The sequence below is a fragment of the Canis lupus genome, chromosome 15 (genome assembly GCF_011100685.1).
Source record: "Canis lupus familiaris isolate Mischka breed German Shepherd chromosome 15, alternate assembly UU_Cfam_GSD_1.0, whole genome shotgun sequence".
NCBI classification, from domain to species: domain Eukaryota; kingdom Metazoa; phylum Chordata; class Mammalia; order Carnivora; family Canidae; genus Canis; species Canis lupus.
The window spans coordinates 14,184,829-14,211,793 of record NC_049236.1 but is presented as its reverse complement, the minus strand read 5'-3'; the positions used below and the strand labels follow the sequence as shown (position 1 = coordinate 14,211,793).

The following is a 26,965-nucleotide window of genomic DNA, read 5'->3' as shown; positions in this document are numbered from 1 at the left end:
TCAGCTCTAGTAGTGATTATGCCAGTAGTATAAGAGAATTCCAGTAGCTCTATGTCAGGGGTCAGCAAATTTTTTCTTAAGTGGCTAAATAGTATTTTAGACTTGCAGGCCATACTGTCTACTCAGCGCTGCTACTATGGCAAGAAAGCAGCCATAGAATGTAAATGAATGGACGTGGTTGTGTTCTAATAAAACTTTATTTAAAGAAACAAATGGCTGGCCCACGGCTGTAGTTTGCCGACCTCTGCTCTCTATCATGACCACTATTTATCTTGAGAGATTTTTAAAAATTTTAGTCATTAGGTGGGTTTTCGGTGATACCTGATACCATTTGCCTAATGTTGAATAAATTGAACACCTTTTATTGTATTTATTGGCCACTGGAGATCCTCATTTGTGAGATACCTGACTTTTTTATTCCTGGCCAAAAGAAAACTCAGTACTCAGTAGCAGTCACTGCCTATCTCTCCTTTCCCTCAAACTCTGACAGTCGCCAGTCTGCTCTGTCTCCGTGGACTTGCCTATTCTGACATTTCATATAAATGGACCATACAGTATGTGACCTTTTGCATCTCACTTTTACTTAGTGTATGTGATGTTTCATCCATCACATCCACCTGTTGTAGCAGGTATCAGTACTTCATTGTACATCCATCCATCCACCTGTTGTAGCAGGTATCATTCATTCATTGCACTGGTTCATGCTACTTCATCTCTTACAAGCAGCCTATAGATGGGCTTTAAAAAAAATTCCAGGGCAGCCCTGGTGGTGCAGTGGTTTAGCGCCGCCTGCAGCCCGGGGTGTGATCCTGGAGACCCAGGATCGAGTCCCGCGTTGGGCTCCCTGCATGGAGCCTGCTTCTCCCTCTGCCTGTATCTCTGCCTCTTCTCTCTCTTTCTCTGTGTCTCTATGAATAAATAAGTAAAAAATCTTAAAAAAATCCAGTCTGACAATTGTCTTTTAATTGGATTATCTGGTCCACTTATATTTAATGTAATTAGGTATGTATTTGAATGTTAATCTGTCTCTGAGGCCTTTCAGTCCCCACTTGCTTTGCTAGCTCTCTGATCCGTTCAAACAAAATTGCCTGTAATTGTCCAGCTTTGTTCTTGACAGGAAGGTGGTCTATAACAAAGTAGTCTGTCATTATTGGCAGTGAGATAATCATTCCTTTTTTACATTCTTTTTTTTTTTTTTAATTTTTAAAATTTTAGTATAGTTCAGATCACTGTGTTAGGTTCATTTCAGCTCTTTGACTGCCAAACCTAGGGACAGGGATTGCTTCAGTTTCTCTGTCTTCTCTTTGTATGTGATGACCAAGATATAAAGGTATCTGCTCCAACAAACTCTAAACTTCACTTTACTCATATGTTTCTTGATCTTGACAGGTTTGGCATCCTTTGCCTGGCCATGAGCAGCAAGTCCTTGATTTCTTCCATTTTGTGAAACATGCCCCATGGGAGTGCGTGGCTGGCACAGCGTGACTACAAGCGAGGAGGGAAAAGAACGAGTCTTCCCTCTTTTTACATTCTTTAATGCTTTAATTTTCCCTTTTCTCTTGTCTTAGGAACTGCCCATGAGTTCAAGAAGCATTTCGAATTGCCAATTTTGAAGGGTCGAGATGCAGCTGCCAGTGAGGCGGACAGACAGCTAGGCGAAGAGCGGCTGCGGGAGCTCACCAGCATTGTGAATAGGTAATGGCAGGGTGGGGGCTGGGCTAGGCAGCAGCACCTTTCTTCAGGACTTTCCCCCAAGTTAGGTCATCAGAATTGCCTACTCAACCATCCAAGTCCAATCTTTCGGGGCCTTGGCCTATAAGGGCTGGGATTCTAGGGAGTGGGATCTGTGCCCTGATCAGGGTCACTGAATAAATGGAGGTGTCTTGCAGGCCAAGTCCTTGCTTTCTTCCTGGCCTAGGTTCTTTTATCTGGTTTGGGGCTGCTTAGCATCATATTGAGGAAGCTTTTCTCTGATGTCGCTAGATTCCCTGAGCAAAGCTTCCTGTCAATTGGTCTCAGAGTTAAAGCACCAGCCTTCCCTTCTCAGGCCGCATAGCCTTCTTTGACAGTTAGAAATAGATCTGAAGGAGGGATGTGGCTCCCAGACTAAGAAGGCTTTTCCATAGTGTCCACATAATCCAGGGGACAAGTACATCTGGGACTCCTCTGTTGTAGGTAATACACTTGATGGTTTATATCCTGGGGTCCTGTCTCCTCCCCTCCCCCCCAATTTTAGATGGTAGGAAAGAGAATCACTGCGTTCTTAGCAGCTACTCCTTAGGTGTCTAATCCCTGTCCTTCCTAGTCTGCTAGGAGGTATGAGCTTAGTTTCTTTGAACCTTGGGCCAAGTGGTATTTGGGCAAATGCAAACAAAAACTCCCCTAAGGATTTAGTGGTTTGCAGCTTGCTTTCCCTGTCTGAGCACCAGACTCAGTGGGAGGTCTTGGCCTTCTCTTGAAGACCAGCTAAACTTTTGAAGAGGAAGACAAAGCGTTGTCAATGTAAGGTAGGTTGTTTGAAAGGGTCTTTGTTCCCATGACTGAGACCCTCATAAAGATTTCTTTGCCAGGGGGATCCCTGGGTAGCTCAGCAGTTTAGTGCCTGCTTTCAGCCCAGGGCATGATCCTGGAGTTCCAAGATCGAGTCCCGCATCGGGCTCCCTGCATGGAGCCTGCTTCTCCCTCTGCCTGTGTCTCTGCGCCCCTCTCTTTCTCTCTCTCTCATGAATAAATAAATAAAATCTTAAAAAAAAAAAAAGTTTTCTTTGCCATAGGGCTGGTGGTTCTCTGACATCCAAAGGTAGTCTTTTGGATTCTTTGGGTGGTAGCTTTTATTCCAGTAGTTAATATGGCATTTTTACCAGCCTCTTGTCTTTTTACCCTGTCTTCCTAGGTGTTTGATACGGAGGACATCTGATATCCTTTCTAAATACCTGCCTGTGAAGATTGAGCAGGTGGTTTGTTGTAGGTACTGAACTCAACTGAGGAGGGGGTATAGAGTGAGTGTGTAAAAAAAAAGCTCAGCCTTTGAGCCTGGCTGGGCTTTCATGGTGTCTTCAGGGCTGAAGTGTGGTCCAGCCTTTCCCACTGACCCAGCTGTTCTTTTTTCAGGCTGACACCCCTTCAGACTGAATTATACAAGAGGTTTCTGAAACAGGCCAAGCCAGCAGAAGAGTTGCGTGAGGGCAAGATGACTGTGTCTTCCCTTTCTTCCATCACCTTACTAAAGAAGCTTTGTAATCGTGAGTTGGGTCCATGTCCTGAGGTCCTCTAAGAGTACGTAAGGAAGGATAGGCTCCTATATGGTTCAGGCATCTTCCAAATTTGTTTAGAGTCCTCATAAAGGCCACATGTGATTCTAGCCCTTCCCGAGGTATGAACCCTACATTGTGTACTCCGTAAACCAGACCCTTTGTTTGGGAAAGTTTACCTTATCCTCTGCCCAACCGATGCTTGTGTATGTGAGACTCTGTATGCGTCTGTGCATGCATATGTACATAATAAAATGTTAGGAAGAAAATTAGCAAACCTTGCCCTCTCTTGGTATAGTTCCGTTTTTGTTGGGAGAACACACTAACTAGTGAGCAGGATTGTCCAGATGGAACGGACTGTATCCTGGGATTTGGGCCCAAGCAAGTCTGGGGCTGAGGAAGGTCTGCTGAGTAGGCTTCTAGAGGGGGTTCCCATGAACATTGAAGTGGAAATTCCCGAAAGCATCATAACTGGCATTTTGTGTTTTGTTTTTGTTTTTCAGATCCAGCTCTAATCTATGACAAGTGTGTGGAAGAGGAGGATGGCTTTGAAGGTGCTTTGGAAATATTCCCCCCTACTTATAGCGCCAAGGCACTAGAGCCCCAGCTGTCAGGTAAGCCAGTCTTTGGGCTCCTTTCGGGGAGGGTGGGAGATTGTCTCTTTGTGCTGATGTATCCTTGCCTCAAGGCTTGATATCAAGAGTAAGATTCCTGGGGCACTGGGATGGCCTGTTGAGGACTAATGCTTGCTGACTTCTCCAGGTAAGATGCTGGTCCTTGATTACATTCTGGCAGTGACCCGAAGCCGCAGCAGTGACAAAGTAGTGCTGGTGTCCAATTACACTCAGACATTGGACCTCTTTGAGAAGCTCTGTCGGGCCCGAAGGTAGGAAAGAGCCTAATTGGTTTACTAAAGTGGTGCCTCCCCAACTGTCCTGCTAGGAAGAGTTGGTGTTCTGACTGGTGGATATGGGCCAAGATGTGGGTATGGGAGGAGCTTCCCAGAAAACATCTGTTGTTTTATTTCTGTGATGGTCCCAGTTCCACCTCTAAGCAGAATAGCCCCCTAGTCCTTCAGGTAATCCCAGTGAACAGAGTCCTGGGCCCTAGCTCCCTGCCTGTCCCTTTGGGAGTTTAGGGCCCCAGGCTGTACACAAATAGCCTCAAGCATTGTTTAGTTCCTTTAGTAGCAGGGCTCTGCACCTTCTTGTGTTTTGATCTTTGGATTCCCCTTCAGGTACTTATATGTCCGCTTGGATGGCACAATGTCCATTAAGAAGCGAGCCAAGGTTGTGGAACGCTTTAACAATCCGCTGGTAAATGTACAACCTCTGTTCCCACACTACCAATGCAGTACCATCAGAATCAAGGGGTGATAGGGAAGCTATAAGGGTGCTCTGCTTTAGGGTCTCTTTGATTTTTCCTTTTTTCCCCCTCCTTTTCTGCTGGGTGTGGCAGGGTTAGGTTGGTTGGTGATGGCGGGGTGGGGAAATTAGTAGGCAGACAAATTAGTGGTCTTTACAGCATAAGAATACAGATGTGTGAGAGAACAGTCGGCTGGGTTGAGTAGGATTCTAGTTCAGGCTGCACGAGGTTCTTCTTCTCTTGCTTCCTCTCTTTCCAGAGCCCTGATTTTGTCTTCATGCTAAGCAGCAAAGCTGGAGGCTGTGGCCTCAATCTCATCGGGGCTAACCGACTGGTCATGTTTGACCCTGACTGGAACCCAGCCAATGATGAACAAGCCATGGCCCGGGTCTGGCGTGACGGTCAAAAGAAGACCTGCTATATCTATCGCCTGCTGTCTGTAAGGATGGTGACAGTGGTCATAGTAGGAGTGGGTCATGAGATCTTCAGGACCATCTTATGTTTTTCTCAGTGCCTCTTATTGGCCCCTCTGCCTCTAGCAGTAGCCAGGCTATAGGCTTAGCCAGTCCTTTATTCTGTTCTTTCTTCCTCTTTCCACCCCATTTCTTCAAAACCTTACTATGCCGTCTGGACACCTGTTCTATGGTTAACAAACCCCTGCAGCCTCTTCCCACCTGCTTTCCCTCATACCTGATTTCTGTCTGGCCACTTGGCTTGTAATCTTCTTAACAGTCCCTGTGTCCCATGGGGCTAAGAAGTGGTGTTGGCATTAGCCAAGTGCTGTGTTGTCATTCAGACCATCCACCTATAGTTCTCTTTTAAAGCTCATGTTATCTGACTTCACTACTCTTTTCTTCCTTGTTATAGTCCTCTATCCTATGCTGTTTTCCTAATTCATTGATGACTTTGGATGCCAGCCCAGTCTTCATTTTTTTCCCAAATCATCTTGACTTCAAGGACCATGGAGTTATCTAGCACTCTTGCCCTTCATGTTTCTTTGACCTCCTAATACCTCTCATTTAACTACTCCCAAGCCCATACTCTAGAACTTAAATAGTACCAAAACTATACCTAGTACCCAGAACTTTAATAGCTATCATTCTATTCTCACTTCCTATCCTTCCAACTTTCTCATACCCATGAGACACACCCATCTCATACCCACCCAGATACACATTTTATCTGCTTCAACCTAATGTGCTTTGTACCCTACCTCCCCCCAATCTGGCTTGACTTCTCTTTCTGTTTGGCTTGATTCCTACTATGTATCCTTTCAGCCACTCTTTCCGTAATACCTTCTCCACTTGGATAATTACAGCTGTTCTCAGCTTCTGCACCAGATAAAATGTGCAGGTATAGATCATCACTATTACAACATTCACATGTTCCATTTTGGGCTGGGTTGTATCTCGTTTCTTTCAACAGCCACTTCAAGCCTTCACCACTTGCCTCAAGTTTCTTACCTAACCCTCATTAGGGTCTCTCATTTCTTTTTTGCAGAGACCTTGTCTTCTACTTTACAGAAAATGCAGGCTACCAGGCTTGAATTTTCTAGCCTTTCTTTTGTAAATCTCCACACCTGCTCTTCCCTTCCCATTTCAGAGGAAGATAATTTCCTTCTTTGTTTGAGGCTTATCATTCTAGCCTTGCCCTAGACTGTTTCCCATCCTTTCCTTTCTTAGTTAAATTTTCCTTTATTTCCCCAGGTCTATAAGCATGCTCGAGTAGTGCTCACCTTAAAACAGTTTCTTAATCTTCTGTCCAGTTGTAGCCACTACTTTGGGTTACTTTCTATTTCTTCACAGTCACATTTTTCCAAAGCTCACAAACTAACTTCACTTCCTCACGTTCCACTCACTTATCAGACCACTTATGCCATTCAGCCTGCTTTTGAATGTACTGTTGGCTTCCTAATTGCCAAAACAAGAAACTCTTGATATTTTTCCTCTGAGTATCTGACACTGTTGACCACTAATCTTTAAAATTCTGTTTGCTTTGGAAATTCCACTCTGGTTTTCCTATCTCTGTGATTATATACACTCATTATATTGACAGATCTCTAAATTTTTAGCCTGGATCTCTTACCTGGGTTCTAGACCCACATTTCCATCCCATGTTGTACATTTCTGCTTGGGTGTCTTATGAATACTTTGGATGCATGATGATTAAATTAATTTCCTTTCTGAATTTTTTCATTTAATGACTCTATTATCCAGCCAACCCAAACCTGGGTATCTCCTACTGGACAATTTCTCTGTCTCCTAACAACAAATTACTATTGATTTTTACCTTCTGGAAATTTCTTCAACTTTCCTCTCTGTCCCATACCAATGTCACAGCCCTCTCTCACTTGGATACTACAGCAACTTCCTAATTCTTTACCTTTGGTCTTAATCTGTTCTTTACATACTGCTTCTAGAATGAACTTGAGAAAAATTCTGATTTTGCTTTTTGTCACTTATAGGACAAGACCAAGCTCTTTCAGCCTGGCATTCCTATTTCTCCAGTATGACCTCTGCTGACTTTCTCAAATCTGACTACATTCCCACCATCCTCTAGACAGGCTCAAGTTCTCAGCCCTCTAGTAGGTCAGGCTTATTCCTTTGTTCCTGTGTGGGGCCTACCTAGGAGTTTTCCCTTCTCTCTCCCCTTGTAAACCATGTATTCATTTTTAAAAATTGAATTCAAGGATCATCTTTCAAGCTTTCCAACACTCTTTCCCCCTACCATCCCTCTGTGGGCCCTTGGTTATCCTGTATAGGTTTCTATTATTATACAGTTAGTTTATGTCTCTCCCACTAGCTAGCCTATGAGGTCAGGAATAGGGATCATCTTTGATTCTTCTTTGTATCCTCGTGCACAGGGCATGGCCTGTGATATGCTAATGATTTTTAGTGAGAGAGAGAGACCTGGGCTTGGTGTGGAGCTCTGGTGAAGCTGCTGCAAACCCAGCTCACTCTGAAGGAATTTAGCCAGGCCATGAAACACTCCCATTTGTACAGAAAATATCCTGGGGGAACTGATATGTACAAGTCATGTTCCCAACAGACAGACTGGGAAAATGGGCTCAGCAGAGCAGATGTGCTGCTGTAGGATTTTTAGTTTTATTTCCCCTTCTCCTGGGTGGCTGTAGTTTCAAACACTAGGTTTTCCTGCACCCTATGTACAGGGATGACTTAGCCATGGGTTCTTGGGTCTCTCCATCCCAGGCAGGAACCATTGAGGAGAAGATCTTTCAGCGCCAGAGCCACAAGAAGGCACTGAGCAGCTGTGTGGTGGATGAAGAGCAGGATGTGGAGCGGCACTTCTCTCTGGGCGAGTTGAAGGAGCTATTTACCCTGGATGAGGCTAGCCTTAGTGACACACATGACAGGTAGGTGGCCTTTACTGGCCATTACCTCTGAACTCCCTGCACAGCATAGAGATGGGCTCTGTAGTTACCACGACTCTGTCCTCTGCCCCTAGGTTGCGCTGCCGCCGCTGTGTCAACAACCACCAGGTCCGGCCACCCCCTGATGGTTCTGACTGTACTTCAGACCTGGCTCAGTGGAATCATAACACTGATAAGCGGGGGCTCAAGGATGAGGTACTCCAGGCTGCCTGGGATGCTGCCTCTACTGCCATCACGTTCGTCTTCCACCAGCGTTCCCATGAGGAGCAGCGGGGCCTCTGCTGATAACCAGCTGGTCTGGGTGTAGCAGTCAGAGGAAAGAGACAGGGAAAAGGGGCTCCTTGCCCTATAGGACCCTACTGAATTTTGTTCTCTGGGACAAAAATCATCAAGGAGGGCTGCATGATGTTTGCCCAAAGTTTATTTTATAAGAAAACCTTTTTGGTTAAAAAAAAGAAAGGAATAAAGGTATGAAAGGGACTGAGGCCTGGGAGCAGCATGGTAAGAAGCCCAGTGGAGAAGAGGCCTGGTAATGGACACTCCTAAACTTCTCTAAAGCCTGGGTATCTGCTTGAGGAGGCAAAACAGGAACCTCAGGCAGGGGGAGGGGAGCTGTCCCCAGTGACTGATGAGCACTGTAACCTGGCCCAGGTTCCCAGAGTACTGGGGTAAGGGGCCCAAAGGCTCTACACCCAGTTGTGGAAATGCCTTTGCTGAGTCCCATCAAGGCCTCCAGGACCTCAGTGCAAGGGAAGAAGGAAAAAAGAGAAAAAAAGGTGGCAGAAAGAGAAAGACAGAACTGGTGTTTGGGAGTTCTGGGCAGCCCATGTCACAACCCAGGTCTCAGCCCCTGCAAGCTGATGGTACTGAGCATGGGCCTGTGAAGCATGGGCCCCATCACATAGTGCTGACATAATCTGCGAAGGCCTGGGATGAGTCCCACGAGTCGCTAACCACGTGGCAAGTGGCCCGGAGCCGCCGAATGGCTTCCCTGGCTGTGACTGCATCCTGGTCCAGCCAGTTCTGGAAGAGGCGCAGGTGACCAAAGGCTCCACGGCCCCAGCGCTCCAGCCGCTTGGCGAACTCCAGAAGGCCATCGGGCTTGATGCAGTTGGAACTGGTAGGAGTGAGATGGATTAGACACACCTAGGAAATAATTAATCCCTAGTCTATATCCCTGCAGTTCCATCCCTTGTCCCATCCCCAGCCCCATGTACCTGATGTCCAGCTGACACAGAGAGGAGGATGAATCCTCTGAGAAAACATCTGCCAGGGCCAGCAGGCCAGCATTCCCTGGGAAGAAGGGGAGAAATGTCTACAACCACCCAAGAACAGGGGAACAAGGGGATGCCAACCCCGTTCTGGTAGGGAGAAGCCCACCCTCCTGAAGCTTCAGCACACAACAATATTCCAACCCCCATGTTCCCCAGTGGGAAGGCCTGTGCCTTCATCCACTATGTTTCTAAGTCAAAGGATTGGCTCCTTCCCCCTGTCCCTTCCCAGGGCCCTGCCCCCACCCAGGCGGTTCCCTGGCAGCCGGAGGCCCTTCAGTGTGGAGTTGCCCTTCATAGCAGCAACCATCTCAGGCAGAAATTGGGCCGGGCGCTTCTCAAAGAGACGGCAGAAGGAGAAGGTAATCTCTGTCAAGAGAAATTAGAATAAATTCTGATGGCTAACGTTAGGATTTGGTGCTACCCATCCTACCCCAGTTGGCCCTAGCAAGGGGGTGGTGGTGGTGAACATTTTATAGAAGCCCAGAAAAGGGAATTTGTCTAAGACCCCAAGGAAGACTGGAACTAATCAGATTCAAAACAGAGACTGAGCCCAGATATTCACTATTGGGAGGTTCTCTGCATGAACAGTTCTTCATTCACCTCTTTTCCCTCTATACAGGGGTGGGGATTAGGGGCAAACAGCGTATTTATCCTTCCCACCACCATTATTTCTGCAGCTATTTAAAGGTAAGAAAAACTTGAGGCACTTTAAAAGTGAGTAATCTTCCAATGTTTAGGAAGAATGGAGTTTGGGACCTTTTAGAAAGAAGATTGTGCAGGTTCTCTAACCCATTTTATAGGTGAGGACATAAGGGCAAGAAAAGAATAGTGGCTTGCTCATTTAGTGAGACTGTGGCAGAACTGCAGTGGAGACCCAGGAATGCTCCAGGTTCTGGATAAAGAACTTACCTTGAAGAGTCAGATTCTGTAGCAAAAAGAGCACCTCGCTCTGACAGTCAGCCAGATTCATGTCATGGAAGCTCAGCCTCTTCAGGGCTAGGTTGTACTCTGCATGGGGGCAGAGGCCATGTGCCTTAGCTTTCCTGAAGAACAGTATGGAGGTCTCCTACCCTCCCTTTACCATTTCAGCTGGGTCCTACCTTTGAGTGTCTGTAACACAAGCCCAAAATCTTGGGGAGAGGCAAAGGTGGCACTATCCAGAGACAGCTGCTGCAGAGAACCTGAGGCCTTCAGTACAGAGCAGAGCAGTGGGGCTGGTTGGGCTCCCCGTGGAAATCCCATCTCCAGCTGTTCCAGGCAGTTTTCTGGATATAGTAGGGAGGAAAGATTCTAGCTGGCCATCCCTCTTCTCCCGCAGCAGGTCCCATCCTGTCCTTTAGAGATTCACTAAAAAAATCTCATTCATCTACTTGTCATTGAGTGTAGTGTGTACTCCACATTAGGTACTATGCTAGGTTCTGGGAGCAAAGCACTAAATAGGAGATTTAGTCTTTGCCCTGCTGTAGCCTTTAGTTCAGGAAGACTAAGCAAATATGAGTGTGCAGAGTAGTGACATAGGAAACATACTGGATCTAAGGGAATATACAGAAGAGGTACCTACACCACTTTACTAGAAACTGATCTACCATGGTCACTTCCTACTGGGCTTATAGTGGTTGGGCCCTCTCCAGCCCATGGTTATCTTTGAATAACAGGCTCTAAAGAGGGAATGGGTTTCATTCCCTCTTTAAGGAATGAGTGGTGCCAGGCCTGGACTAGAGGTCTTCCTACCTTCTCCACACAACTGCACCTGCACATTTGTGTGGACACACACACACACACACACACACACACACACATATGCAGTGCTTCACCTGGTATCTCCTCATCTCCAATTATGTGGCTAGTGGGCCCTGCATTCCCTGGTACAGCAGGGTTGTCCCTCTGGCTGGGGTGATCAACACGAATAGAGAGGACCCGCAGTAGGGGCAGGGCTCGCACAATGGCACGTGTCAGCTCCAGGATGGGCAGTGGTGAGAACAGATCACTGAGATGCAGGGCACGGAGGCGGCATCCAGCCTGGCCTGACAGGGCCCGCAGACTGTCCAGCAGGCGGAAGATGTTAGAGCCCAGGCCTATAGCAGGAAAGAAGTTAGATCAGTCATGTGGGAGTGTCAGCAGGAGTAACATTCAGAGACCACTCCAAATATTTATGTTGATAAGTTTCTTGAGTTTTAGATCAGCTTATTTAAAATCATTTATCTCAACTATTCATCCATTGTCTTGCTTTTTCCTCAGGTAACCAGCAAACTGATGTCTACTATACTGGGCCATGCCCTCAAGCATCAGTAAGGGCAGTCACAAAACAAGATAGGACATGGTGGGGCATCTTGTGCTGCCAGCTGAATGACAGGCCCAGGCCCAGAGGGCAGCAGCAGTCTCTGGACTCTTATAGGTCACAATGAACTCGTGAAATCTAAGCAGGGGAGTGACAATGACCCAGTAGGCAATACTTTAAAGGATTAACTGGGTGGGGAATAGACCAAAAAAGGACAACCATCTCACAGAAGGGTTGGAGAGGCTTAAGGCCACAAAGCAAATATCTCCCCTTGGACTGAGCAAGTTCCTGTGGATTCATTCCTTCCGTAAAACCTCACCAGCACCCAGTAAATACAGTTTTTGCTAGACGGTGAACAGATCTTACTCCTGCTTGTGTAGCCTGATGAACAAAAATGTGTGAAGGGAACTGGGGAAGTATGAGTATTGTGGAAGCACAAAGGATGGGTACTTGGTACCCAGTCCGGTTTCTATCAGTAAAATCTTTCCAGTGGAGTCCCAAAGAACACAAAGGAGACAGGCTAAAAGGAGGGAGAGGAGTGACTGGCAGGGAGAACTCCGTATATATAAAGGCCTGAAGGAAGAAGGTGACAGGTTTCAAGAACTGAAAAGTAATGTGACTTGTGTGTAAAGTACAGGGGGTGGGGGGTTGTTCAAGATGCCTCTACAAAGGTAAGCAGAGGTGAGAACATGAATGACCTGTAAGAATATTAAGTATGGTGACAGGAAACCAATGAAGGGTTTTTGAGTGAATAAATGAATGCTCTTTGCACTTAAAAAATGCTACAGTGTAGACAGTGAATTATATGGTGAGTATGGAGTCAGGAACTGTTGAAATGATGAATACAAATAAGTAGTAATGGTAGCTTGAATTAAAGATCTGGAGAGGTATTAAAGAGATAGATTTGAGATTTCTTAAAAACAGATGTGCAAAAGAAAGAACCCAGCTGTCTTCTGAGCAGCTGAGAGCTGTGATGTCACTGATAGGAGGAGGATCAGCATGGGGAGGAGAAGATGCATTCAGGTTGGGGAGCTGTGGTTTATGAAGTGATATCTAGTAATCAGCCAGCTAAAATGGTTCTGGAGTTTATGATAAAGATCTGGGTCAGTGTCATAGATAGGGAAGTCTGCAGCATAGTTGGCTTTTAAAGCAAGGGAATGGACAAAACTATCAGGAAGAATGTAAAATGGCAGAAACTCTGAACATTGATAAGAGAAGTAATCTTCAAAGGGGGATAAGAAAGATTTTGAGGTAATGGAAATGAGAGTATTTCATGAAGACTGCGTCATAGCAGCAAATGCCACCGAGAATAAAAGAGGACTGAAAAGTATGTATTAGCATCTCACTGGAGAAGGAAGGCAGCATTAAGTAGTGATTTAAAATCTTGGAATCCTGGAATCCGATTGGGTTTGAATCCTGGCTCTACAACTTACTAGTGAGGTTATCCTCGGCAAGCCACTTGACCTCTTAGGTTGTTGTAAAGATTCAATTAATAGAATACTTAAATTATGCCAGACACATAGGCAGTATATAAAAGTTCTTTAGCATTTGAGAAACAAGCTTTCCTAAGGTAAGACGGTATGGATCCAGAGCATAGGTAAAAGAGTTAGTCTTGGTTAGGATGGCCATCTCTACTATTGTGGAAGAGGAAAGGAGTGTAGACATAGAATTAATAGGTTGGTAACAATAAGCTGAAGTTCATGTGATGGCTTTCTCTGAAGCAGGAGGTAGTCATCTGAGAAAGAGGGAAACATTTAGAAATAAGAGGAACGGGAATTAATGTTGCAAACACAGGATTCATATAAGGTTGATGACTGAATGTATGTGTAGTAGCACCAGTTGGCACAGTTGTGTGATTTTCTCCATCTGTGCTCAGCAACCTGGGTAGATTGGTGGATTTACCCAGAGTTGAAATTTGCCTAGCTGGGCGCAGCCAGGTAGGTAAGAACTGAGAACTCCTTCACAGGTTGCTGGTCTGATAAAAAATGTACACACACTTTGTACAGATGGTTTGATAGGATTGGGGGGGGGGGCTTGCATATACTATATTGTTCCCACCTGCCCATGGATTGCTTACCATTGCTAAAATGTACCCACTCTTCAGGTTTTCACTGCCTCTCAGGAACCCCTGTTTATAACTGTAAATCAAGCCTACAGACCTCATGTTCTTCCCCAGGACTAAGTCTGCCCCTACTTCAAGTATGTGCTTTCTGCCCTGCTGTGAAGCGGCAGGGCCTCATCTGCAGCTTCCTGATCATACTCCCTATTCCCCTTCACAGGACTGGGCACACAACTGGTGCTGCTGTGAGACCCATCCCTGCCCCTGCAGGGCACTCACCATTATAGGAGAGTGTGAGGCTCTCCAGAGACACCCAGGAGCTCAGCAGGTGGCACAGTGTCAGAGCCGCCTCTGTGGAGAGCGGAACTGTGAATAGCTCCAAGGTGGAAATGCTGCGGAATCGCTGGGAGGCCTCCAGTGCTGGAAGCCCCAGGCAGCTGGGATCTGATCCATCCAAAGCTCCACAAGCCACTTCCCCGATCTCCATCTCTTCCCCATCCTCCTTCTCACCAGCCACAATAAAAACAAAGTCATACAGGTCTTCAGACTCTGCACCGGACCCCTGACGGGTGCGAGGACCCTTCTTCCCTGCAGCTCGCTTAAAACGCTTTAGCGGCTTAGACTGTGGGGCTGAGCTAGCTGGAGCCCGTTTGGATGAGGATGTGGAAGAGGAGGCAGAGGCAGAGGAGGTGGTGGCTGGAGCAGAGGGTGGTTGCTTGGTGCCAGGAGCCTCGTAGGAGGTTGCTGGAGGGTGCAGATCCCTCTTAGGGTCTGTCCCACCTGCTGTCAGGCTCTCTTGTGTGCTCCGGCGTGTTACCCGGGTGGTGGGTGCAGCTCTGGCTGTCTGCTTGGCTTCACTCTTCCGCCGGGATGCCATGAGGGCTGCAGCACATCGCTCAGCAGCATCCCTGCGAGGCCGGCGTGAGCCCAGTAGGAGGGACCCTTCATCTCGGGATGGGGCCCGGCCTCGGGAGGCCTCTCCACAGAGGCGGCAAGGTGGACCACCAGGGCCTGGCTGCCAGAAGCCAGCACTCATGGTGAGGATAAGGATGAAAAGGGCTGACTCAGGCACAGGCCAGGAGTACAGCGACACCTGGCTGACAGCCCCGTGGTGAATAAGCTGATGCAGCAGCTGCCGAAGTGACTGCTGAGCAGCCACATCAGAGAACAGCAGGTGGCGGAACTTGAGGGTGTGCAGGGAACTGGCCAGGGTCTCCAGAACCCTGCGGTTGGGCTCAGCCACCAGCTCAGTTGCACCCTGCAGCATATTGCAGATGGTGAGCTGCCGGACATGGCGGGAGCTATGCAGAAGAGGTGAGAAGCGCTGGTCACAGAGACGCCTGTCAGAAGACACATCAATGGTCCCACGTAGAACATGGGAAAAAAAGGCCTCCATAAACTTGGCTCGCCAACAGGTCACACTCTGAAAGTAGAGAACATGCCAGACAGCTGTGATACTAAGAGCGCTACCTGTTGAACCATCATCATCCTGGGTTCCTTCCAATAGCTATTTGCTGAGCCAGGCAACATTCTAATTTATACAAATTCATTTAATCTTCCCATCTTTGAGGTATGTGTTACTATTAGCCCCATTTTCTTTCTTTCTTTCTTTCTTTCTTTCTTTCTTTCTTTCTTTCTTTCTTTCTTTCTTTCATTCATTCATTCATTCATTCATTCATTCATTCATGAGAGACACACAGCAGAGGGAGAAGCAAGCTCCTTGTGGGGAGCCTGACGCGGGACTCAATCCCCAGACCCCGGGATCATGCCCTGAGCTGACGGTAGACACTCAACTGCTGAGCCACCCAGGCGTCCCTATTAGCCCCATTTTATAGGCAGGAGAAACGAGGCACAAAGGTGGTTACTGCCTGTGGTTATACAGATAAGTGGTAGAATCAAGACCGAACTCAGGGGATCCCTGGGTGGTGCAGCGGTTTGGCGCCTGCCTTTGGCCCAGGGCGCGATCCTGGAGACCCGGGATCGAATCCCACGTCGGGCTCCCGGTGCATGGAGCCTGCTTCTCCCTCTGCCTGTGTCTCTGCCTCTCTCTCTCTCTCTCTCTCTCTCCCTCTCTCTGTGACTATCATAAATAAATAAAATTAAAAAAAAAAAAAAGACCGAACTCAGGAAATTTGGTTCCAGAGATGCTTTTGCTTTAGTGCTGATGAAACAATCCCGTAACTTCTTCCATGTCTGTTTCTAGAACCTGGTCCCAACCTTCCATTCTTACCATTACCACCTTTGTTTGGACCGTTATCACCTCACACCTGACCACTTCATTAGTTTCCAGATTGTTCCTCTATCTCATTTTCCCCTTCCCAAACTTTTGCACAAATCCACTGGACTCAATCTTTGTAAAACCTGTCTGATTACATTCTGCTTTAGTGCCCACCACCCCCATATCTATCCACTACTGAGGGGCAATCTGAAGTTCCTCAGCCTGGCAGGGAAAGCCCTGTACAAAATGACCTCTATTTGAGCAGCTTTATCTCCCACATCTTGCTCACGTGAATGCTATGCTCCAGCCAAACTGGTCACCACACTGACCCAAACGTGCCTCCTCTGCCCTTTCCTACATCTGCCAGAAATGCTGTTCATTGCCGGCTTCCTAAGAGGACCTACTAACCTTTCACTATTGTTGAGGCTGTTCATTTCAGCCTCTCTCCGTGAGCCTCTTTCTGCTCTGCCTCTTGTGGGACTCCTCAGATACTCTGACTCAGGTCTTAAACATTGGTAGACCTGTCTTTAGGGTGTCGAGTCTCTGTGTACGTGTTTTATCCCAACCAGATTAAAAATTCCTGGAGATCAGGGTCCAAATCTTTGGTTTTCTCCAGGCAGTAGTTATTGGCTTTGATGCATGAGACTTCATCAGACTATTCCAGTACATTTAGAAGAACTCTGAATGCAAGTGTTTCTCAACCTTTGGTGCAAATCAGAACGGACTGTGGAGCTTTTCTTTTTTGAAAATTCATATGCCAGGTATCCAGACTTGAGGGTTCTCTATGTTACATCTGCAGTAAGGCCCATGCACCTTTATTTTTTAAACCACCTCCAGATGATTCTGATGTATAGAGAAGGTTAGCAATTACTGCCTCCACCCCCATCCTACCACCACAAAAGGGCAGAGACGTCCTTAAGTTTCCATTCTCTCAGGTACAGGAGAAAGTCTGTTAACTGATACAGATGTCATCTCTGCCACTATCTAGACCTTTCTTCATCTATAAAATGTGGATAATATCACTTCACAGGTTTGTTGTGAACATCAAATGAGTGCAAGTGAAAGCACTTCATAAACTAAAATACAAAATGTTATTTCTGCTCCTGCTAATAATTAGTCCAGATGGGCAATATGAAATGGACTTGATGGAGGCAGAGCCTGTTATGCAGGGTGCTTGTTTAGCCTGAAGCAAATGGTAGCAGGAGCCTGAGGTTCCCCAAGATTAAAAGGCACTTCTCTGGTACTTAACCTTCCTCTATGCACTCCCTCATACCTGAGTGGACCTCAATTTATGTCTGAGGTTTTTGGCAGGAGTTGGGCTCCCATTGTTCTCAGCAGAAGTGTCATTCCCTTTGCCCTGCCTATTCCCCATGACGCTGCCTGCTGTGGTAATAATTAGGAATGACTTCTTCATGTTTGAACTAACTGCATGGCAGCAAAAAGAGGGAGGGACTTCTCTCACTAGCAACGGGGGTGGGGGGGAATTGGGGGACCAGGAAAAAATACCTGGGAACCAAATCTCCACTCAGCCTCAAATGGAAAAATGGAAGCAGAGAGGGTATTTCTGAATTCTACCTCTAACACTTTGCTAACACATTTACTGGCCCAAGCTCACAGCCTTGGAAAACACTTGCAGGTAACCTAGCAAGGCTTCAACTTCATAAGTGAGACATTCTGGGCCTAAAATACGGACAAAGATATGAACCAAGATACTGTAGCTATTTCTGACCATAAGGCATGTGGAACATGTAGTTTAGATAACTATTAGTGTGGTTTCCCCCCCCCCCCACATTTCATTGGTTGATGAAGACAATGTGAGAATATTTGAAACTGGAACACCCCAGATACAATAACTGCAGTGAGACCAGCAGGACATAGTGGTTAGGAGCATGCACTCCACAGCCACATGCCTCAAGTTGAGTCCTGGGTCTGCCATCAGTAACTATAACCTCAGACAAGCCACCTCACCTCTTTCTGCTTCAGTTTCATCACCTATAAAGTGAGGAATATATCCTACCTATATCATAGAGTTGTAAAGATTAAATGAGTATCTAAAGTTGGTTATGACAACTATCTCAATCAATTATCAACAGTAATTACTGCATTTTATTCCATCATCACCTTTTAGAAGAATCTCTGCTAAAATTCCAAAGCTGAAAAACAGCTAAGAGATCTAGTCCAAGCCGCTCATTTCGTGGGCTTGTACAGTATTGCTCAGGGAATGCAAAGTGATTTGAACATGTTCTTTTGGGCAAGAGTAGGGGAAATGAGATACCACCGAGGTGAAATGACATTTACCTACCAACACAATCCTTGGCCCATCCACAGGCTGGTGGCTCAGGCATAGTTGGGGAGGAAGTGTGTGTACAAACTAGGGAATAATATTTTCTTGTAAACAAGAGCAAATGTTCATTAACTATTGTCCACTATTTTTCTGATAACAGAAATACTGTTTCTGGAAAGATAAAATCTGTAAACCAATTCTTTGGAGGGTATATGTAAATGTGAATAGCTATAGAAAATTGTTTTTATAACGTTGAGACAACTCTGAACAGTTTCAGATGCTGGGCTTTTAAAATACTGTACCATGGTATATTTAAATGTTTTCAAAATATGACTTTATTAATATGTTGAAAATATGAATGTACTATATACTTAATAATTCCTGCATTACTGAATAAGTTTGTTTCTAGATTTTTAATAGTTGCTATAATGAACATCTTGGAAATCTTCAGGAGTATCTCAATTTTTATATACTATAAATTCTAAGAAATAGAATTTCTACCCAAATAATATAAGTGTACATATATAACTTTTTTTTTTTTTTAAGTAGGCTCCATGCTGGACATGGGACTGGACACGGGACTTGAATTCAGGACACCGAGATCAAGAATTGGATGCTTGGGATCCCTGGGTGGCGCAGCGGTTTGGCGCCTGCCTTTGGCCCAGGGCGCGATCCTGGAGACCCGGGATCGAGTCCCGCATCGGGCTCCCGGTGCATGGAGCCTGCTTCTCCCTCTGCCTGTGTCTTTGCCTCTCTCTCTCTCTCTCTGTGACTATCATAAATAAATAAAAATTAAAAAAAAAAAAAATTAAAAAAAAAAAAAAAAAGAATTGGATGCTTAACCAACTAAGCTACCCAGGCACTCCCAAAGAATTAATATTTAAGATTCTAAATTAATAATTAATTAATAATTAATAATTATTGTTAAGATTCTTGATAATTATCACCAGACTGCCCACCAAGAAAGTTACATAACATTTTTGCTCCCACCAATAACAAATTAAAATGCAAGTTTTACCCACTCCTGAAATTATCTTTTGAAACAAACCAAGGCTTTACTAATTTAAGAGTTATATACTTTCCCATTTTTTAATTATTGAGGTTGAGTATTTTTCACTTTATTGGAGATTTTTGTATATTTTGTGACTTGGCCCCGTCTTTACTTATTCTACTAGGATAGTTTGCTTTTGTCTCATTCCCTCTATCCTCTTGTTTTACAAATAGTGTTGCAAACATTCTTTCTTAGTTTATGTACCTTTTAAATTGTGTTTACAGTGTTGGCATTTTATATGGCCAAATATGTCCATACCTTTTTTTTTTTTAAAAAGTGTAATTTAGTAATTAACACTCTCCATCCTGAGGTTAGATAATCAGTCACCTTTATTCTTTTTTTAGTTGTTCTGTGCTTTTACTTTTTACAATTTAATCTTTAATCTATATAGAAATAATTTAAGTATATTGTAAAATGAGGCTCTAATTTTATCTTTTCCAAATAGTTAATAACTAGAGAATCCTTTATTGAATACTCCTTCATTTCCCCATTGCTTTGTCTACAGATTATTTTATTTTATTCTACAGATCTCTTAATACACATACACTAGTACTACACAGTTTGAAATTATATTTCTTTATAAGCAATCAGGGGCTATCCCTATCTTGTTTACCACTATATCCCTAGAACCTAGAACAGCACCTGGAATTGAGCAGGCACTCAGTAAGTGTTTCTGATTTACAAAGTTAAGGTTACTGTCATGTAAAACTGGGAAGCAGAAGGCAGTACCCTTTGGAATGCATATGATCCAAGTAAGGACCTCTGTCTAGGGAGACTGTTAGGCCATCAAGCCTGGGGCTTCCTTAATGTTCTGAAATGCTCCAGAACAAAAAAAGATAACAAACTACCAGGATGCTTGAGATAATATTGGGAAAAAAGCTTACTCTATGTGAAAGACCTTATGATCTCCATCATCTGTTAGTCAACCATATTATTTGGGAAACACTGGGAAAAAGTGAATCTCATGCATCTTTAAAAGTTTCAGGAAACTTTCTGTTTTCTATTTTGCATCCATTTCTCCTCCTCATAAGGCCCAATTCATGTACATGCTGCCTGAGGATTTTCTTGGGCCTTAGCATTATCACACTGAGCTTCAGGAGTGACGTCCAGATCTAGAAATGGGAAAGCTGAAGGATATGGAGCTGAATGTTACTGAACCCAGTGCATCCCCAGAAATTAAGACTCTAATTCCTGATAAGAACTTGTTTTCTTATCATTTGGCCTCATCCACCATTTAAAGCCCAGTTCAAATACTACTTCCCAGGAAAGACTGTCATGCTCCCTTCTCCCTCAACCTCCTTGCTACTGTCACTGAACCACTTATCCTTATACCATGCACAATGTATTTGTTTGCAGATTTCTTTGCTAAACATGAAAGGGACCATGTCTGTGCTTCCAATATCTAACATAAGACCTGGTATGTGGTTAAGTTTAGTAAATGTTTATTGAACTCAGTCTGTCCTATCACTATAAGGAGCAGCAAAAGAAATTCTACTTAAGTAAGAGTGAGCTATATCTGAACCAATGAATAATAGAATCTAGGACTAATAGGAGCCCTAAAAGTCATCTTGCCCGACTTCTTTTAAAATGCTGAAAGTCTTTTACCCTTGTGTCAAGTAGTTATCTAGACTCTTTTTGAACATTTAAAGATGGGAAGCTTATTACCTCTGGCATTAGCTTGTTTCATCACCAATAAGCTCAGAATTTAAAAGTTCTACATCCAGGGGGCGCCTGGGTGGCTCAGTGGTTGAGTGTCTGCCTTTGGCTCCGGTAGTGATCCCAGGGTGCTGGGATAGAGTCCCACATCGGGCTCTCCATGGGGAACCTGCTCCTCCCTCTGCCTGTGTCTCTGCTTCTCTCTCTGTGTCTCTCATGAATAAATAAAATCTTAAAAAAAAAAAAAGTTCTACGTTCGGTTTAGCAGAAATTTATTCTTTTAGCTTCTACCAGAACAAGTCTATTAATTCCTTTTTTATGTGAGAATCATTCAAATATTTCAAGACAGTTCATGTTCCCCAGGTCTTCTCTTTTTCAGGAAAAACATCTCCAGTCTTCCAAATGTGACTCATGTGATATGGCCTTGGCTTCTTTCTCCATACTCCAGGGGTAGCCTGCCAACTGCAGAGCCAGGCCGGTCTATTATCCCCATAGTCCTTTAGCTTATAGTTAGATTAATTCACACAGCTTAGAGTAGAGTCATTATATGAGTGGCTTTAGCACACTACTGACTAAACCACCTTAATCTTTCTCATACAAGTTGCTGGTAAGCCAGACCCCCTGCACCTCCTACCCTAAGGTCATGCAATTAGAATTTTTTAGATTCAAGTGAAGAATTGGTTTATTCTGTTAATTTGCATCTTGGTAGGTTTGACCACTATGAGTCTTGGTTCTGCCATCCATTGTGATCACTACCCTTCCCTGTTTTGTGTTACCCGCAAACATGGTGAGCAAGCAAGTCAGTGACAAATGCCAAATGGAAAGAACCTGGTGACAAGCCATCAGAGCCCTCCTCCCAAAGTCACGCCACCCCTGGTCCTGCACTTTCCCAGTCCCCAGTTTGCGTCTGTAAGCTACTCCTGCTTTCACTGTGCAGGGTCAAGCCAGAGTTCTCCCTGGTGCCTTCACTTACTTCCAAACTGGAAGGCCTTGTCTTCATCAGTTCATCCCATAGTCGGCGCCAGATGGCCTGAGTGGAGAGGCCTGTGGGGAGAAATATCACATTTACTTGGCTGCTCTTTGGCCACCACGAATGTCGCACATTAGCCTTTAATGCTGTCTTTCTCTGGGTTCACAGGAGCGATATGGCAGGCCAGTAAAGAACACTGGCTCTACAGATAGACTGCCTGGGTTTAAATATCAGCAAACCACATTCTAGCTGTGTGATCTTGGGCAAGTTTACTTATTTTTTCTGTACCTCAGTTTCCTTATCTGTAAAATGTAGTTAATAATAGCTATTTCATAAAGTTGTTAGAAAGTTTAAATGAGTTTCTCCAGGTGAAGTGTCTAGGACAGCACTTGGCACATCGGGATTAGGTAGATAAATGTTAGCTGTTAACAGATCTGTACAATGAGGGGTCTGGAAGACAGCAAGGTAAAATAGAAAAACTAAGATTCAGAAGATCTAGGTTTCAGTCTAGCTAAGCCAGCTTAGTTATTCATGTGGTGTGCCTGTGGTTTCAATTTTATTAGTATAACTGGAATCATTTACTTGCTTTGTGTTTCACTGGACACTGTGAGGAATAACCTAAGAAAGTCAGTATGAGGGAATTTTTTGAAAAGCACAAAGTTCTACACAGGTATCAGGTGTAATATTTACCTGAAGAACATCATGGTGCCTTGCTTACAGTCACTGACTGAGAAAGAGAGAGAGAGAGACACTCACCTTTCTTGAGGGCAGTTTCCTCAATCCTCTCCAAGTAATATATATTGAGCAGAGGTAAGATGCTTTGGAGTATTGGGCCTGGGAGGGCTACAAAAACCAAAACACAAAATTTACTTTTTTTCTCCCAGGGTTCCAAGCATTATTTACCCTATTGGAAAGGAAAAAAGAAGGGCAGACTTCTCATTTGGCAAATAAATCCCGTAGAAGTTAACCTAAGTCTAATTCAAACTCTAGTCTACTTATCTTCAGCCACTTAGTTGGCAGCTGGAATTTCAGGGGCATGCACATCTTCAAGGGTGAGATAATAAGGCAGGATGATATGCTCATTGAGGAGGTGGTCAGTTCACTTCTGCCCAGCATAATGAACCATTCTGCATTTAACACCATTCCTACTGAATATGGGTAATAAAAATCTCCAACATAATCTGGGCCCAACTAATTCTCCAGCTCTGCGCTTTGCCTCCTCTCCTTCAGCCATACTAAACTAATTTTTTCACTAACCTAACATGTTACACTGCTTTCTGCCTCTGTACCTTTGTCATGCTGCTCTCTACCAGGAATGTCCTTGCCATTTTCAGCACATCAACTACTCATCTTTCAAGTATCATGTGCCCTTCATTAAGCCTTTCCTGAATTCCCGTCCCACTCTTCCAGGCTGGCAACTCCCATTCTTTGGGCCCCTACTATATCCTGAACTAGTACTTTCCTATGAACGATAGAAATAACTAGGCCCTAACTCTAAATTCAACATATCATAAGAACAACTTGCTCTTGCTGATGTCTAGATTTGAGAGACTTTATAGTATTGTGGCTAAATGGTTTAGTCTCTAGAGTTAGACAAAACTGGGGGAAACTCTGATTCTATTACTTAGTTAATCATGAATCCTTGGGCAAATTAATATCTTTAAGACTTGGTTTCCTCAATTTTAAAATGGAGGTAATAATAACTACCGCATAATATTGTTATAAAAATTAAAGAAGATCATGCTTGTAATCTTTTTTTTTTTTTCATGCTTGTAATCTTTTTAAGACCATGCCTGGCTCTAATAAGCTCACTAAATGTTGTCTATTATTTTTTTTTTAATATTTTATTTATTTATTCATGAGAGACACAGAGAGAGAGAGAGAGGCAGAGACACAGGCAGAGGGAGAAGCAGGCTCCATGCAGGGAGCCCGATGTGGGACTCGATCCTGGAACTCCGGGATCACAACCTGAGCTGAAGGCAGAAGCTCAACCACTAACCCACCCAGGCGTCTGTCTATTATTATTCTTATCCTGTCAATAGCCTCTGTCCTGTCAAGAACAAGTCTAAAATCTTAGAGTATACTAACTCTAAGGAAAATCTTTCAAAACTTTGTTTCTATGATCTCCCTTTCTCTTTACTTGTAGAATATTTGGATTTTGATGTCCAAGAGTCTAGTATGATTCTTTGTACATAGTACTCGATGTACCTCCTGAATGAAAGTATTAATTCCCTAAGCTACTACATTAACGTAGGCAGGCCCCCTACTGCATTCAAGATGAAGTCCAAGCTCCATATCCTGGCATTCAAGGTACAACATACCGATTCTACTTGTTTCCTCGTTGTGTCCCTTCCTGCTGCTTCTACTCACTTTACCCTTCTCTCTCGCTACACAAAGCAACCCTAGTCCTCTGCCTCCAGGAAGCCTTTCTTGGCTGTTAGCCCACACAGGGACCTTCCTCCAAAACAGCGCTTCTCAGCAGGCCTATTACTTGGCTCTCCTAAGAGGCCTACCTTGATTCAGCTTTTTCTGTGTGTTTACCTGGGCAAGGCCCATAGGAGCTCTTTCTCCTCTGCCCCTCCAATCTGCTCTGTTTAGCCATTTTCTCTCACAGCCACTGGGGATTCTCATCCCCTGTTATTCACACTCTTCTTTTCTCCATTCTTCTTAAGCAAGGCTCTTCCGTCTTTCCAGCCTATACCTTTAATGCTTCCTCTTCTCTACTCCAGGCCTCCTCACCCAGTCCTCTTCCCTCCTAGCCAAGTTTAGCATCCTAGAAGTTCCAGGCTGACACAGCCAGTCTTCTCTGCCTTCTTCCACTTCCCAGGACTTTCCAGAGCCCCCTGCCCAGCTCCACTGAGGCTTCTCCTATTCCCCATGGGTCAGTCTGACCCTTCTTCTCTCAGCTGTTGGCATAGGGCCTCCACAATCCCCTCCCCCTACCAGCTTGAGGACTTCTAACAGTCTTTCCCACTACAGGAAGACACTTGGGCCTCTTTAGGACCAGCGCCCCACCCCCACCTCACCAAGGGCCTTCCCGCATCCCTGGGCCTTCTTTAGCCAGTCTCCAGAGTCTCCGGGCTTATTCCTGGAGGCCCAACCCCCCAAACTCCAGGGCCTTTTCTTCACAGCCACCTCCCCAGGTGCAACCCCCCCAATGCCCCCAATCCCAGGATCTCAAGCCCTCAACCTGACCTTACCAGGGCCTTCCTCCTGGCAAGACACTACCACCACTCCCGAGGCCTTCTTCAGAACCCCACCCCCTCACGGCCTGAGGCCTCCTCTCCTGCCACTCCTTCCCCCTTCTCTGGGCCCTAGGCCTGGCCTGGATCTCCTCACCCAACTTCGGACCCCACCCCCTCCACCACCAGTCTGTCAGGCCCAAGGCCGCCCTCAGCCCTCATCCCCTGTGCGGGCAGGCCTACCCCCCCTCCCCTCCCCACCCAGAGCCTTCGCTCTCCTCTTTCACTCTCACCATCAGGGTTCACAAGGCCAACTCGAGTTTTTCTCATCAGCTGCCAGTCTGGGTCCAGGGGCGCCCACCCCAAAGCCCGGCCTCCGCGTGCCCGTCGGCTGCGGGCCTCCTCTCCGGCGCTACCTGGCCGGCGCCGCCCGCCCTACTCCCAGGCCCACCGGCCCGGCCCGACCCGTCAGTTTGTCCCGCCGGGCCCCTCCGCCCAGCGCCGCGGGCCCGCCTCTGCCGCTCAGCCCCGGCCCGACCGTCCCGGCAGCTCAGGCCGGGGCCTCCTGTCGCTCCCACTCAGCCCAAGGCTTCCTCGCCGCGACGCGCCCCCTCCTCGCCGGGATCGGGGGGGCCTCCCTGGCCCTTCCCGCCTGTCCTTCATTCGAGCCTCCCTCGATTGCTGGACCCGCTCCGGCCTCCCTTCCCCGCTCGGGGCCCTTCCTCCGCGCAGGCCCATCCGAGTGGCCTCCGGCGCTCGCTGCTCTGCCCGTCAGTCGGGCGCTCAAGCAGTTTGGCACCCGAGGCCCCGGTCGTCAGTGCGCTCCCTTCAAGCCTGGGTCGTCGGACAGGCCGCGGCGCTCCAAGCCTTCTGGCCTCTCCCCGGCCCCTCGCTCGCCCATCCTCCGGGCTGCCTTCGCCCATCAGCCTGCCCTCCCGAGGCTCGGCACCCGCGGTCTGTCAAGCAGACGCGGGAGGCCCCGCGCGTCAGTCAGGCTAGGTGGCCCGGGGCCTGGCCTCCTCGCCCTAGGCCGGGACTCCCAACCTCGGCCCCCGCCCCCGAGCGGCAGGGCCATCCCTGGCCGTCGGTTCGGCATCCGAGACTCCGCAGCCCCGCTGGCCCCGAGCGTCAGTTCGGTGCCCACGGCCGGCCCGTCATTCCAGCTTCTGCCGCCCGGGCCCTGCCCGTCTGGCCCCAGACCGGGCCTCCTGGCCTCGCCCCCCGCGCCCCCCAGCCAGGCCGCGGCGCGGCTCCACCTGCCGATTTGCTCCCCGCCTTTACTCTGCACAGCCCGGTCAGTCACGGAATTCATGTTCCGACCCGACGGTGTGGCTTCTAGTGCCCCGGGCTGGGCCTTGCCCCAGGCCTCCCGGCCTCGCCCCCCGTGCCCCCCGGCCGCTGGGCCGCCTCCGCTCGTTGCCAGAGGTAGCCCCTCACCCCGCGACTTACCCCACACCCCGCTCTCCAGAACCCCCATATGGGCGCTCACCGCCCGCCCGCACAGCTCGAACAGGGCGGGGGGAGCGCTGGGGCCCGAGGCCGAGCTCTTCGCTGGCGCCGCCTCCCGGGACGTGGCCTCCATGGTCGTTGCCGCCGCTACCTCACAGAACCAGCAACTCCGGGCGCGCCAGGCCTCGGGCGCCGCCATCTTGGGGAGGTGCGCGAGCCCGAGAGTGGCGCCCGCGGGCCGCCATCTTGAAAAGGTCAGCAGTTAGGACGGTTTCATCAGCGATGTGGGTAATACTGGGAACTGCGCTAAAGGAACACCGAATAAATCCGAATTCTTCCCAAGTCTCTTAGGAGCCAAAATCTTAAATTAATTCGGAGATCGACGTAGTTGGCCCCGGCGCCATGAAGGGGATATTTCTTAGCAAATCCTCCTCAGGTGCAAATACCAGCTCCCCCCATCCCCTGCGTATGGACGGTAGTAGATGCCAATCCGAGCGTGTGTTCGCGACTACGACGAGTCTGCCGCACTTCCGGCCA

The 26,965-nt window shown here is 46.7% G+C and overlaps 2 protein-coding genes, 1 long non-coding RNA gene and 1 pseudogene across 8 annotated transcripts in view; 2 read left to right on the top strand and 2 right to left on the bottom strand.

Annotated features, from left to right (window-relative positions):
- Positions 1 to 8,485, top strand: part of RAD54L (RAD54 like) — a 28,558-nt gene extending 20,073 nt beyond the window's left edge. For 3 of the 4 annotated variants that reach the window (XM_038558168.1, XM_038558170.1, XM_038558171.1), the window contains 9 exons: positions 1,569 to 1,695; positions 2,894 to 2,968; positions 3,112 to 3,242; positions 3,755 to 3,865; positions 4,014 to 4,137; positions 4,489 to 4,567; positions 4,876 to 5,055; positions 7,826 to 7,989; positions 8,082 to 8,485. In XM_038558168.1, the coding sequence (XP_038414096.1) occupies positions 1,569 to 1,695; positions 2,894 to 2,968; positions 3,112 to 3,242; positions 3,755 to 3,865; positions 4,014 to 4,137; positions 4,489 to 4,567; positions 4,876 to 5,055; positions 7,826 to 7,989; positions 8,082 to 8,292 (1,202 nt within the window). In that variant the 3' untranslated portion in view covers positions 8,293 to 8,485. The remainder of the gene's footprint in view (positions 1 to 1,568; positions 1,696 to 2,893; positions 2,969 to 3,111; positions 3,243 to 3,754; positions 3,866 to 4,013; positions 4,138 to 4,488; positions 4,568 to 4,875; positions 5,056 to 7,825; positions 7,990 to 8,081) is intronic. The other variant, XM_038558169.1, reaches the window with a different exon arrangement.
- On the bottom strand, positions 909 to 2,949 carry LOC119869285 (annotated as a pseudogene).
- LRRC41 (leucine rich repeat containing 41) lies at positions 8,411 to 26,909 on the bottom strand. 2 transcript variants are annotated; one of them, XM_038558166.1, is made up of 10 exons: positions 26,429 to 26,909; positions 22,554 to 22,640; positions 21,801 to 21,871; positions 13,898 to 15,041; positions 11,096 to 11,356; positions 10,382 to 10,546; positions 10,191 to 10,289; positions 9,525 to 9,647; positions 9,225 to 9,300; positions 8,411 to 9,124 (listed from the first exon to the last, which is right to left on the bottom strand). In XM_038558166.1, exons 1-10 carry the CDS (start codon positions 26,625 to 26,627, stop codon positions 8,905 to 8,907), a joined length of 2,445 nt encoding a protein of 814 aa, XP_038414094.1. In that variant the 5' UTR covers positions 26,628 to 26,909; the 3' UTR covers positions 8,411 to 8,904. The 2 variants fall into 2 exon arrangements, with proteins under 2 accessions (XP_038414094.1, XP_038414095.1); XM_038558167.1 differs by lacking the exon at positions 26,429 to 26,909 and adding an exon at positions 24,339 to 24,769.
- On the top strand, positions 8,878 to 18,842 carry LOC106559767. Of its 2 annotated transcripts, none has more exons than XR_005370273.1 (3): positions 8,878 to 9,968; positions 11,520 to 15,188; positions 18,670 to 18,842. It is a non-coding gene; the product is annotated as an uncharacterized LOC106559767 (long non-coding RNA). The 2 variants fall into 2 exon arrangements; XR_005370274.1 differs by having other exon boundaries at positions 18,667 to 18,842.
- Positions 26,910 to 26,965: the final 56 nt, after the last annotated feature.

Excerpts from the sequence above, each read along its gene's own strand:
- LRRC41 (XM_038558166.1), bottom strand. The coding sequence starts at position 26,627 with ATGGCGGCGCCCGAGGCCTGGCGCGCCCGGAGTTGCTGGTTCTGTGAG. Across the intron at positions 15,042-21,800 it reads CAAGGCCTTCCAGTTTGGAA|AGTGTGACCTGTTGGCGAGC; the intron begins GTAAGTGAAGGC and ends CTCTACTTTCAG. Across the intron at positions 9,125-9,224 it reads CTGTGTCAGCTGGACATCAG|TTCCAACTGCATCAAGCCCG; the intron begins GTACATGGGGCT and ends CACTCCTACCAG.